Source organism: Oncorhynchus mykiss, chromosome 21 (assembly GCF_013265735.2).
Source record: "Oncorhynchus mykiss isolate Arlee chromosome 21, USDA_OmykA_1.1, whole genome shotgun sequence".
NCBI lineage: Eukaryota > Metazoa > Chordata > Actinopteri > Salmoniformes > Salmonidae > Oncorhynchus > Oncorhynchus mykiss.
The window spans coordinates 20321645-20334816 of record NC_048585.1 but is presented as its reverse complement, the minus strand read 5'-3'; the positions used below and the strand labels follow the sequence as shown (position 1 = coordinate 20334816).

At 41.5% G+C, this 13172-nt stretch overlaps 1 protein-coding gene across 1 annotated transcript in view; it reads left to right on the top strand.

The window, feature by feature from the left end:
• Positions 1–148: 148 nt before the first annotated feature.
• Positions 149–13172, top strand: part of LOC110499960 (protein SCAF11) — a 33229-nt gene continuing 20205 nt past the window's right edge. Inside the window, exons 1-5 of the mRNA XM_021577020.2 lie at positions 149–386; positions 10753–10816; positions 10952–11097; positions 11282–11365; positions 11513–11595. Of these exons, the coding sequence (XP_021432695.2) occupies positions 10795–10816; positions 10952–11097; positions 11282–11365; positions 11513–11595 (335 nt within the window). The 5' untranslated portion in view covers positions 149–386; positions 10753–10794. The remainder of the gene's footprint in view (positions 387–10752; positions 10817–10951; positions 11098–11281; positions 11366–11512; positions 11596–13172) is intronic.

The following is a 13172-nucleotide window of genomic DNA, read 5'->3' as shown; positions in this document are numbered from 1 at the left end:
GTTTCTAGTCATTTTATTGCATATAAATTCCGTTGAATTGAAAAGAAAAGAAAATATCAATGGTTTCTTGAAAATATTTTAATATCATTGGCAACTAAACAGTGTTCCGGTTATATCTGGGACCGGAAACAGTTGAAGGATTTTTTCCCCTAGTGTAATGTGTATTGCAGCGACACTGTGCGGTGCTGTTTAAACTTCACACGTCTCAGACAGACATCGAGACATGTGGCCGAGACGTTCGTAAATGTGTAACGAGTTAGCAGTGCAATCTATTCGGCTATATTCAGGTCTTATAGCTTTGGAGTCTAATCAATACACGGAAATAAGTGGGACAACAAAAAATTTAAAAAACCACGCCAGTTTTCTAGCTATTGATTTAGCTTCGGGTAAGTCAACAGACACGTAGCTAGCTAACCAATTTAGCAAGTCTGCAGCCGTTGGCAAGCAAAAGTATCGTTAGCTGCTAGTTAGCCACGGTAACAGCTACCTAGCTAATATAGCGTCTGTATTGTAGGCCAGGCCAGTCTCGTTAGCCAATGAAGTTGAATAATTAACTAGCTAGCTATGAGCATACTTGTTTTGTTTCTTGTTAGCTAAATACAATTACGTTGTTACTAGCCTGCTAGCTAACAGCTGACTAGCCTATATCAACCAAAAGTAGTTAAGTTAGCTGACTAGCGCCTGATCATGACCATCTTGTTAACGTTATCTGAATTGCAAACTAGCCAGCTAACGCCAACTACTTAACTTAGTTATCAAACTAGTAGAAATAACAAGTAGCTAGTTAACCAGCTACACATAGAAGTTAGTTGAAGTTTGAGGGGCACTAGTACAAACTACTAGAATAAGTTGAAGGGTCGTGTTACATCACACATGGGCCACAAAGTTTAAATTGTTAACGTTAGCTGTTAACGTCAGCGACCGCAGGGCATTTCATAATGTTTACTAAATTAAATGTCAACTTACTTGACAGCTAGCTGCGAGGTATTTGGTTAGCTAGCTGCGAGGTATTTGGTTAGCTAGCTGGACATAAAATACAAGACCACAACTCGTCGGATTTACTAGATAGTTGGAAGCTAGCTAGTTTACGTTAGTAGTTGGCTGACTAGCTGGTAAATTAAATAATCCAAGATGGCATTGGATGATAGAGAACATGGCTAACGTTAGTTATTTTAGCAGCTCACATGGTAGAGTGTTGGCCTCAGTGACCTGTATAACCCATTTAATTTAAATATCTGCGACTGTCTGCTTGTATTTTAGCCAGAGCTGACACACCGGTTAAGCAATACCTTTTGTTGTACTCTTACCACTGGCTTTCACTGGACAGTGTTTTGCTTCTTGATTCATGCGGAAGGCACATTTCAGTTGAATGCATTCAGCTGTACAAATCTTTCCGTTGCGCCACTCACCAAGCAGACATTAACTTCTCAACTGGCTATGTACACTTTGTGACAGTGTTTATTTTTGTTTTTTCAAGTTTATTTAATTTAACCTTTATTTGACTTGGCAAGTCAGTTAAGAACAAATTCTTATTTACAATGGACGGGCTAACCCGGGACAACGCTGGGCCAATTGTGCGTCGCCCTATGGTACTCCCAATCATGGCCAGTTGTGATACAACATGGAATCGAACCAGGGTCTGTAGTGACGCCTTTAGCACTGAGATGCAGTGCCTTAGACCACTGCGCTACTCGGGAGATCGCCAGAGCTCTGACGTCTCCTGCTTCCATCTGCTGGTCGGGAACCCACTTAGCTAGCGATCCACTATTCAAGTATGCTTGTTTCTTTTATTGGACGTGGAGACCGAGAGAAATCCTTGGCCAAATCAGCCTTGCATTCAAGTAGTTACTTGCCAGACACATGCTGGCAAAGAGGAGACCATTTGTTCACAGTTGCTGTGCTTATGCTGATACAGTTTTAAGCTTTGTCTTATGTGCGAGATAGGCATGGTATAAATCGTCCAACGAAATGCTCACTTGCAAGTTCCTTCTCGACTATGCAACAAGAATACGAACATAAAGTAAATGGCAGTAGAATAGAATAACATTTTTAGCATAAGTATAATACAGGAAGGTACAATGTTTACATGTGTATTGGGGATAGGGGCAAGTGTATAAATTGAGAAATATAGTAAGAGTCTCGTGTCAGCAGTTGTGATAAGGTGTGGAGAATCACAGCAGTCTGATGCTTATAGATAGAAACTGTGTCTGAGCCTGTTGGTATCAGACCTCATGCTCCGATATCGTCTACCGACGGTAAGGGAGAGAACAACGTATGTGGGGCAACGTATGTGGGGCCCTTGATGCTGCGTGCCCACCTCAGACACTGTTTCCAGTTGATATCCTGGATGAGTGGAAGCACCAGTGATGTACTGGACCACCTTCACCCCCACCCCCATAGGATTATCATTTATTTACATTTTAGTCATTTAGTAGACGCTCTTATACAGTTGGTACATTCATCTTAAGATAGATAGGTGGGACAACCACATCTGTTATAGTAAGTATATTTTTCCTCAGTTAAGTGATCTTGTAGTGGATGCGAGCTTCGACTGGAAGCCAGTGGAGCGTGCAGAGGAACGGGGTACAATGGGAGAACTTGGGAAGGTTTAACACCAGGCAGGCTGTGCCATTCTGGATAAATTGCAGGGGTTTGATGGCACATGCATGGAGTCCAACCAACACCGACTTGCAGTAGTCCAGACGGGAGATGACAAGTGCCTGGATTAGGACCTGCGCCTCTTCCTGTGTGTGACAGGGTCGTACTCTACCGATGTTGTAGAGCATGAATTTGCAGGAGCGGGCCACTGCTTTGATGTTTGCAGACAGAAATTATTCATGACCTGGCAGGAATATAGTATGTGGGTCTGGTTTAGAGGTCAACCGATTAATCGGAATGGTCGATTTAATTAGGGCCGATATCAAGTTTTCATAACAATCGGAAATCGGTATTTTTGGACACCGATTTGGTCGATTTAAAAAAAAATATATTTTTTTTTAACACCTTTATTTAATCTTTATTTAACTAGGCAAGTCAGTTAACAACACATTCTTATTTTCAATGACGGCCTAGGAACGGTGGGTTAACTGCCTCGGTCAGGGGCAGAACGACAAGATTTTCACCTTGTCAGCTCGGGTGATTTAATCTTGCAACCTTACAGTTAACTAGTCCAACGCTCTAACCACCTGCCTCTCATTGCACTCAATGAGGAGCCTGCCTGTTATGCAAATTCAGTAAGCCAAGGAAAGTTGCTAGTTAGCATTAAACTTATCTTTTAAAAAACAATCAATCAACCATTAGTTAACTACACATGGTTGATGATATTACTAGTTTATCTAGCGTGTCCTGCATTGCATATAATCAATGCGTTGCGTATCGTTGCTCCAATGTATACCTAACCATGAACATCAATGCCTTTCTTAAAATCAATACACAGAAGTATATATTTTTAAACCTGCATATTTAGCTAAAAGAAATCCAGGTTATCAAAATCAAATCAAATTTATTTGTCACATACACATGGTTAGCAGATGTTAATGCGAGTGTAGCGAAATGCTTGTGCTTCTAGTTCTGACAATGCAGTAATAACCAACGAGTAATCTAACCCAACAATTCCAAAACTAATACATTATACACACAGTGTAAAGGGATAAAGAATATGTACATAAGATATATGAATGAGTGATGGTACAGAACGGCATAGGCAAGATGCAGTAGATGGTATCGAGTACAGTATATACATATGAGATGAGTAATGTAGGGTATGTAAACAAAGTGGCATAGTTTAAAGTAGCTAGTGATACATGTATTACATAAAGATGCAGTAGATGATATAGAGTACAGAATATACCCTACATTACTCATTTCATATGTATATGTATGTAAACATTATATTAAGTAGCATTGTTTAAAGTGGCTTGTGATATTGTTGGACTAGTAACCGGAAGGTTGCAAGTTCAAACCCCCGAGCTGACAAGGTGAAAATCTGTCGTTCTGCCCCTGAACAGGCAGTTAACCCACTGTTCCTAAGCCATCATTTAAAATAAGAATTTGTTCTTAACTGACTTGCCTAGTTAAATAAAGGTAAAATAAAATATATTTTCCATCAATTCCCATGATTAAAGTGGCTGGAGTTGAGTCCGTGTGTTGGCAGCAGCCACTCAATGTTAGTATTGGCTGTTTAACAGTCTGATGGCCTTGAGATAGAAGCTGTTTTTCAGTCTCTCGGCCCCTGCTTTGATGCACCTGTAATGACCTCGCCTTCTGGATGATAGCAGGGTGAACAGGCAGTGGCTCGGGTGGTTGTTGTCCTTGATGATCTTTATGGCCTTCCTGTGACATCGGGTGGTGTAGGTGTCCTGGAAGGCAGGTAGATTGCCCCCGGTGATGCGTTGTGCAGACCTCACTACCCTCTGGAGAGCCTTACGGTTGTGGGCGGAGCAGTTGCCGTACCAGCCAATATTAACCAGGTGAAATTGTGTCACTTCTCTTGCGTTCATTGCACGCAGAGTCAGTGTATATGCAACAGTTTGGGCCGCTTAATTTGCCAGAATTGTACGTAATTATGACATAACATTGAAGGTTGTGCAATGTAACAGGAATATTTAGACTAATGGATGCCACCCCTTAGATAAAATACGGAACGGTTCCAAATTTCACTGAAAGAATAAACGTCTTGTTTTCGAGATGATAGTTTCCCAATTTGACCATATTAATGACCTAAAGGCTCGTATTTCTGTGTGTTATTATGTTATAACTAAGTCTATGATTTGATAGAGCAGTCTGACTGAGTGGCTGGTAGGCAGCAGCAGGCTCGTAAGCATTCATTCAAACAGCACTTTTGTGCGTTTTGTCAGCAGCTCTTCGTTGTGCGTCAAGCATTGCGCTGTTTATGACCTCAAGCCTATCAACTTCCGAGATTAGGCTTGTGTAACCGATGTGAAATAGCTAGCTAGTTAGCGGGGTGTGCGCTAATAGCGTTTCAAACGTCACTCGCTCTGAGACTTGGGGTGGTTGTTCCCCTTGCTCTGCATGGGTAACGCTGCATCGAGGCTGGCTGTTGTCGATGTGTTCCTGGTTCGAGCCCGGCGAGGAGAGGGACGGAAGCTATACCGTTACACTGGCAATACTAAAGTGCCTATAAGAACATCCAATAGACAAAGGTTAATGAAATACAAGTGGTATAGAGATAAATAGTCCTATAATTCCTATAATAACTACAACCTAAAACTTCTTACCTGGGAATATTGAAGAGTCATGTTAAAAGGAACCACCAGCTTTCATATGTTATCATGTTCTGAGCAAGGAACTGAAACGTTAGCTTTCTTTCATGGCACATATTGCACCTTTACTTTCTTCTCCAACACTTTGTTTTCGCATTATTTAAACCAAATTGGACATGTTTCATTATTTATTTGAGGCTAAATTGATTTTATTGATGTATTATATTAAGTTAAAATAAGTGTTCATTCAGTATTGTTGTAATTGTCATTATTACTAATAAATAAAAAAAATTGTCCGATTAATTGGTATCGACTTTTGTTGGTACTCCAATAATCTGTATCGGCGTTGAAAAATTATAATCGGTCAACCTCTCATCTGGTTAGCCCTATTCTTCCAAAGTTGCGCAAGCAACTTGGTGTGATGTCATGGTTGTAATTTCATTGTGTTATTGGAGTTTTGGAAAATTCAGTCAATATTTTTCATGAGTATTCCCAGGAGTAGAGAGTTGGTTGTCTTGGACATGTTTCTAGATATGTCCTCCCAGTCTTATTGTGTTATTAATATTTACAGCTCGTCTACCCAATTGGTTACCGCTATAATATTCTCCTCTTTTGTTATTTATAATTATGTATATGTGCATTTACCTTACGCATTTGCAATTTATCAAATTAAAGGATCTATAGAATATATTTTTGTGCTGTAAGTGAGCTCTTTTCACGGGAAGGGTCCCAATTTATGAGTCCTATGACCCATGCTACCCAAGGAAGTGGTAGCACAATAAAAGGCCATTTTAATTTATAATTTTGAATAGCCTTTGATTTGGGCCTGGGTATGTCTTGAAGTCCAGTATGAACAAAACCATTCATAAAGACAGTGTAATCAAAAATAATAATAATTTAAACAGGCAATGGAACAATAAATACAGTATAATGGGAAAATGAGAGGGGACCAGTGTATTATGGGTACTACAAGAAACAAAGAGAATGACACTCGTTATGAAGATTTCTAAATACTTATATACTTAAATGGCTGTTGAAATAAAAATGTATTTGTTTAACGTAAATGGCCTTAATTGCCCCATTAAAAAATGACAAAAAATATTGTTAAAATTGAAGAGGGATAGAGGTGATATCATCTTTCTCCAAGAAGCCGACGGGGACAATAGTAATGGGAGGATACCTCAGCCTTCTCACGAATCCCTTGTTAGATTGTCAACATAAACACAAGGCAGAGAAGGCTGCAGTGACACTAAGAAGGGCAGACTTGGCAGTGGGTCTGATAGATGTTTGTAGAACTCTACACCCTATTTTAAAGCACGTAACAAATATACTCGAGATTAGACTATTTCTTCATGTTTAAAAACAGACCTAGCCAAAGTCAATAACCTCATTAGACCAATTGAAATATCGGATCATGCTAAGTATTTTTTTAATTTTTATTGTTGTATCATCATCTTTAAAATGAACAAGACAAAACAAACATTCAGATAGGATGATGGGGACAATTTCAGTGAAAAACATAAGAGGGCAACAGTACTTGTGCAAAGTTTCAGAATGATAACTTTTTAAAACGAGTGTGCTACATCACATTTATCATGAAGTCACCCAGGTGTCCCATACAAGTAGCCCAAATGTACCCAAGTGGCCAAATTGGTGAAGGTATACATTTTGAAACAAATAACTATATACAAAATACCAAAATGGTATTCTAACACCCCTCCATTTACAGAATAAATAACTATTTACACACTTTCAATATTTGGAAGACCCTCAGTCCTCTATCAAATCAAATTTATTTATATAGCCCTTTGTACATCAGCTAATATCTCAAAGTGCTGTACAGAAACCCAGCCTAAAACCCCAAACAGCAAGCAATGCATGTGTAGAAGCACAGTGGCTAGGAAAAACTCCTTAGAAAGGCCAAAACCTAGGAAGAAACCTAGAGCGGAACCAGGCTAGGAGGGGTGGCCAGTCCTCTTCTGGCTGTGCCGAGTGGAGATTATAACAGAACATGGCCGAGATTTTCAAACGTTCATAGATGACCAGCAGGGTCAGACACTAATGATCACAGTGGTCGTAGAGGGTGCAACAGGACAGCACCTCAAGAGTAAATATGAACAGTTTAGGGTTCCATAGCCGCAGGCAGAACAGTTGAAACTGGAACAGCAGCAAGGCCAGGTGGACTGGGGACAGCAAGTAGTCATCATGCCAGGTAGTCCTGACGCATGGTCCTAGGGCTCAGGTCCTCCGAGAGAGAGAAAGAGAGAATTAGAGAGAGCAAGAGAGAATTAGAGAGAGCATACTTAAATTCACACAGGACACCGGATAAGACAGAAGAAGTACTCCAGATATAACAAACTGACCCTAGCCCCCCGACACATAAACTACTGCAGCATAAATACTGGAGGCTGAGACGGGGGGGTCAGGAGACACTGTGGCCTCATCCGCTGAGACCCCCGGACAGGGCCAAACAGGAAGGATATAACCCCACCCACTTTGCCAAAGCTCTACACAATATTGTGCTGCTGATGCCAGGTGCCATCTGTAAAGCAGAGGGTCACCAAGCACGTGGTGCAGGTGATGGGGGACTTCATCTTGCAAACAACACAGTGACGCCTCCATGCTGTGCCCTTTTCCATACCATACCTGCAGAAATAAATTTGGGCAGATGAACACTTGTGGCAGGGGCAGAAGGGACAGAGGTAGAGTAGGTAGAACGTGGTGCTGTAGCCAGCAAGCTCCTTGATGAGCAGCTCTCTGAAGTGAGAGGAAGGGCTTTCCACAGCTCTTAGCCATTTCTTTGTTTAGGATGAATGCATTCACCACAGCAATGTCGATGAAATGATAGAAGAACGTCTTGTACCATTTCATTGTCTTATGGAGAACATTGTAATAGCCTATCAGCGCATCTGACAGGTCCACACCTCCCATGCTCTTGTTGTAGTCCTTTATTGCAGTTGGAATGGGGACATTTTTGGTGGTCCATGCCCCGGCACCGTCCTTCACACATCTGACGACATGATCCCCACTGAAGGACTTGTAGATTGTTGTGCACATCACCACCTCTCTGGTATCCATCCACTTTACAAAAAGCAGGCCATCTTCACGGATCCATCGCATGATCCCCCGCTCAGCCCGCTTAGGCATGTCGTTCACCTTCGTCTTCGGAAAGCCCACCCTGTTGGTACGAATGGTGCCACAAGCCCACACTTCCCGCTTCCTAAGGTCTGCAAACAGGGTAGGGCTTGTGTTGAAGCTATCCACAAACAGTTTGTAGCCCTTCCCTAGCAGTTGAAAATCCAATAACTCCATTACAGAGTCATAGCTAAGTCCCTTACCGGTAGCAAAACTGTTCTACCCCTCATAGACAAAAAAATTGCATGTGTAGGCACACGCATAATCAGCCAACACAAACAGCTTGTAACACCACTTGGTTGGTTTGTTTCTCATGTTTGAGGCCAATTCTGGTCTTTGAAGCTGCCATCCTCTCATCTATTGACACATTCTGGGCTGGCTGAAAGTAGGTTTTGCAGGCCTGTAGTAGAGAGGTTTTATTTTGCACAGTCTATCAAATGTTGCTGTGCCTCTCTTCTTGTCATTCGCTTCATCAACCTTTGGGTCACTGATATGAAGCACCTGTGCGATAACCAGAAACCTTTTGCAAGACATAACGGTCATGGGGAAAGGCAGTTGGTAGAGAGATGATGTTTTCCAGTAGTCCCTCAGGATTTTCAGCTTCACCAGCCCCATGTAGACGACCAGTGAAAGTTAGCAGAAAAAATCTGACATGGATATGGGCTCCCATGCTACCTTTTTGCCTGCTTGCTTCTTCTCCCCATACTTATTCGTGTTAGACACGAGCGAATCGACAACGGATTGGGTGAAAAACAGCTGAAAAAGCTAAAGGGGGCTGTAAGTTGATGTCATGTTCACCTGAGGTCCTGGCTTCCTTTTTGGCCTAAATGTTGGTTGAGGTGGCTCCACATCATCTTCTAGGACAGTGTGCCAACGCCCTTCTGTCTCTTCGTTAGCAGGTGGCACACTTCCCCTCCTCCGCTTCTTTGTCAGTGCCTTCACACCTCTAGATGGCCCGGGAGGTGTGGAGCCGGAGACAACAGGTGTCCGGCTGGATGAACCAGCTTCAGTGGGGGATGGACACCTTGGCACTGGGGGCTTCCATTCAGAGTCAGTGTCACTGTGAAAGAAAATGTTCAGTTAGAATAGTTTCACATATGAGCCCTGTATCAACGGGTATAATAAACAGATATATAGATTACAGGGAACATAAAGTGCTGTTTCATTTCACTTTGGCCATATATACACACACACACACACAGACAAACAGGCTACGGGGTCATTCACATACATACAAACACCCCCACCCACAACACATAGCCAATGTATACTTTACACATTTCATTACATTTTTATATATTGCAAATAAAATGTTTTTTTAAAAATCACAAATAATATTTGATATTATTCATTTCAAACAACGGCATTAGCATGAGAAGAACTTACCAGTCCAAAATGATGTCCTCTCCGTTCAAAAAAATATGCTTCCATTTTGGAGTCATAGCTATGGTCGCTAGCTGAATCGTTAATAATTTTGTCTACATTCGTATATCTAGTCTTAGATTTAGCTTTTCCTGACTTATTCACCATGATGCTCGATATATTAACAGCTGAAGATGCGTGTTACCGAAAAAGGGCTGTGCGTCACAAGCTTGGCTCCTTCCAGTATGAATCTTCAATGGCGAATGACCGTCTTTACACGGGAATTTACTACATGGGTTGGTCTTCCAACACATAAACATTACATATGGCCGTTTACCTGAGCTCATTTGCTATCTACCCAGCTTGATTTCAAGACGATCAGTGGTCATTGGGTTAAAATACAGTCAATCAACGAAACAGCGGTCATATCATTGGTGCACAATGATGTCATTGCTTGTTGTTTTCAAATCGGTTTCTTTCAGTCAATACGTCCCGCAAAATGACCCATCACGTTTGGCTGTGTTACAAACAAACCAGTTGATTGCAATGAAACCAAACATGACTGGAGAAGTCACGTTTACTGTGTGTATTTACATCGAATGTGTCGTCGAAAATGGAATGCGACGGAATTCACGACACAAGCGGTTCATAAAATGTTTCGTGTTAGGCTATAAAAATGGATTTTATCAAACAAAAGACCATTCATTGTGTAACAATGAGCATTGGGATTGAAAACAGAGGAAGATCCTCAAAGGTAAACTATTTATTTTATTGCAGTTTGTGATTTTGTTACGCCTGTGCTGGTTGAAATAGTTGTTTTTTATGGGGCTCTATCCTCAGATAATCGCATCGTATTCTTTTGCAGTAAATCCTTTTTTAAATCTGACAACGCAGTTGGATTAGCAAGATTCTAGGCTTTCGAAACATGTGAGACACTTGTATTTTCATGAATGTTTAATATGACTATTTATGTAGCGATTCGGGTTCGGTGCGCAAAGGTTAACAACAATCTCTCATTAATTTTTATTTACAGGGGTCATCTGGTCATTAGGGACAAAGCAACACTGTGCCAAAGATGACGGGTGAATCGGGAAATGGTAAGTAACTGCCAGCCAGTCATCATGAAAAAGATCTTTCAGTGTGCTTTGGCACCATGGTTTAATTTAAACGTCTCTACCCTCAAGTTTGTTCTTGAATGACAAGCTGTTGTGCCACCTCTCTCTGGTTGTCAGACGGACAGACCCCAGAGGGAGACCCGGAGCCGGAAGAGGCAGAGCGGTGTCCTATCTGCCTGGGCGCCCTGGGCCGTTGTGTCCTGGCCATGCCTGACAGCTGCTGCCATGTATTCTGCCTCAGCTGCCTCCTCAGATGGGCAGAGGTAAGCACCATATCTCTGTCCTACCCCCTAGACACATCACCCTCTGTGGCAACAGATAGTGCTGCAACTGGCAAGTTGTCTGTTGTGATAAGCCATGGTCTTACTCCCGGTGAGGCTCAGGAGACTGACTATACATGGCTAAGATGTGTTGGACTGATGTTTTTTTTCTTCTTCTGTGTTTAAGTTGCAGGCAGTTCCATCCTGCCCAGTGGACAGGCAGCCTTTCAGTGTTGTCTACAAACGTGATGCTGTGCTGGGATGTGTGACGGTAAACAGGGGTTTCTCCGCTGGCTCTACCTTCTGTTTCATAATTTGTAAATGGCATGTCATGAAACATCAGAAGCTACATTATAGCTTTGGTCACTATGCAAGAAGAATGTACGTGCTTTGACTTCAGTTGTGATGTGAATCTCAGGTTCCTGTGAAGAAGAGAGTCAGCCAATCAGAGCCAGAGAAGTGTGGCTGCACAGACCCGGAAGCCAGTGGCTGTTTGTTGAAGTGAGTAGAGGTCTTGTGTTAGTGAAAGGGTTGCCCTGCTGCACAGTTAACCTGATAAAGAACCTTGGTCGAAACGTTGTCTTTAAACTTGGAGAGCATTTAAACGGTGTGCAGCTTAATGGCAGTCACTTTGCGGTGCATTATTATATTTATTTTTTACCACATTTTTTTTGTTGGAGGTGGGAGTTACAGGTACAATATACATGTTAATTTACACACTTAGTTTATACCACATGTACCTGTACTCTAAAGGATTAAAAACTAAGAAATACATCCCACCCTGCCTAGCAACACAGATTAGGTGTCAGTTCCCCCATATCTCTATCTGCCCCTCACCTTCCCATCCTGCCTAGCAACACAGGTTGGGTGTCAGTTCCCCCATATCTCTATCTGTAGTTATTTGGCGAATTTAGTTGTGACTGATACAAACCTTAGAATGTCTTAGAAATCAAAATATGTGGACTGCATGATGCGACTAGGCTATTCTATTAGAAAAGGTTGCATAAAAAGATTGCACTCTTCTTTGCCTCAGGCTGCGCACCCTGTTATCTCATCAAGTGATCATATTTTCACCCAACAGACTATTTTCAGTTTAAATTTGTCTTTACTAATGTCACATTTGTTTTGATTTAGAATGGCCCATTATCAAATGGGTAGGAACAGGGGGAGGGGGAAATGTACATGTCACACTTATGCACTCAAATAGCGAATGAAGGCCACGTTCCCACAGTTTAAATTATGCCCGGTAAGCTATTCCTGTTTTATAGTGGAGCAGCTGAGAAATAAATATAGTAGCAGCTGGGATCCTCCTCTTTTTAGTGGCAACCATCAAAATCCTGCTTTCACACGGGATTACATATAGAAATGTCTGGGTTTATAAGAACACTTATTTCACTTTGTGGATTAACCACTTTGAAGAGAATGCATCCTCACTGCGTGACAGGTGATATACTGCACAAACTATGTATGCCACGGGCTCTCCAACCATGTTCCTGCAGCGACCCAGTGCTTAATTTGGGAAACTAAGTGAAATATGTTCATGAACATCAATTGTAACATGTTTTCACAAAGAAACATATTTAAACTGTTGACAGCCCCTATCTCTGCATGCTTGAGAAAGGAATGAAGGAGAGAGAGGGGAGGAGATGGAAACACACAATGGTGATCTATTCTGTAGCTAAAGTTAATGTCAGCCTATTTATTATGAATATATTATACATACCCTATTACTAGGCTATTCAAAATCAAATACAAAGTCACTATAATTGTAGGCTAATTCTGTAAGCCACCTGCACAATCAATGAACCAAATCAAATCAAATCAAATTTTATTTGTCACATACACATGGTTAGCAGATGTTAATGCGAGTGTAGCGAAATGCTTGTGCTTCTAGTTCCGACAATGCAGTAATAACAAGTAATCTAACTAACAATTCCAAAACTACTGTCTTGTACACAGTGTAAGGGGATAAAGAATATGTACATAAGGATATATGAATGAGTGATGGTACAGAGCAGTATAGGCAAGATACAGTAGATGGTATCGGGTACAGTATGTACAAATGAGATGAGTATGTA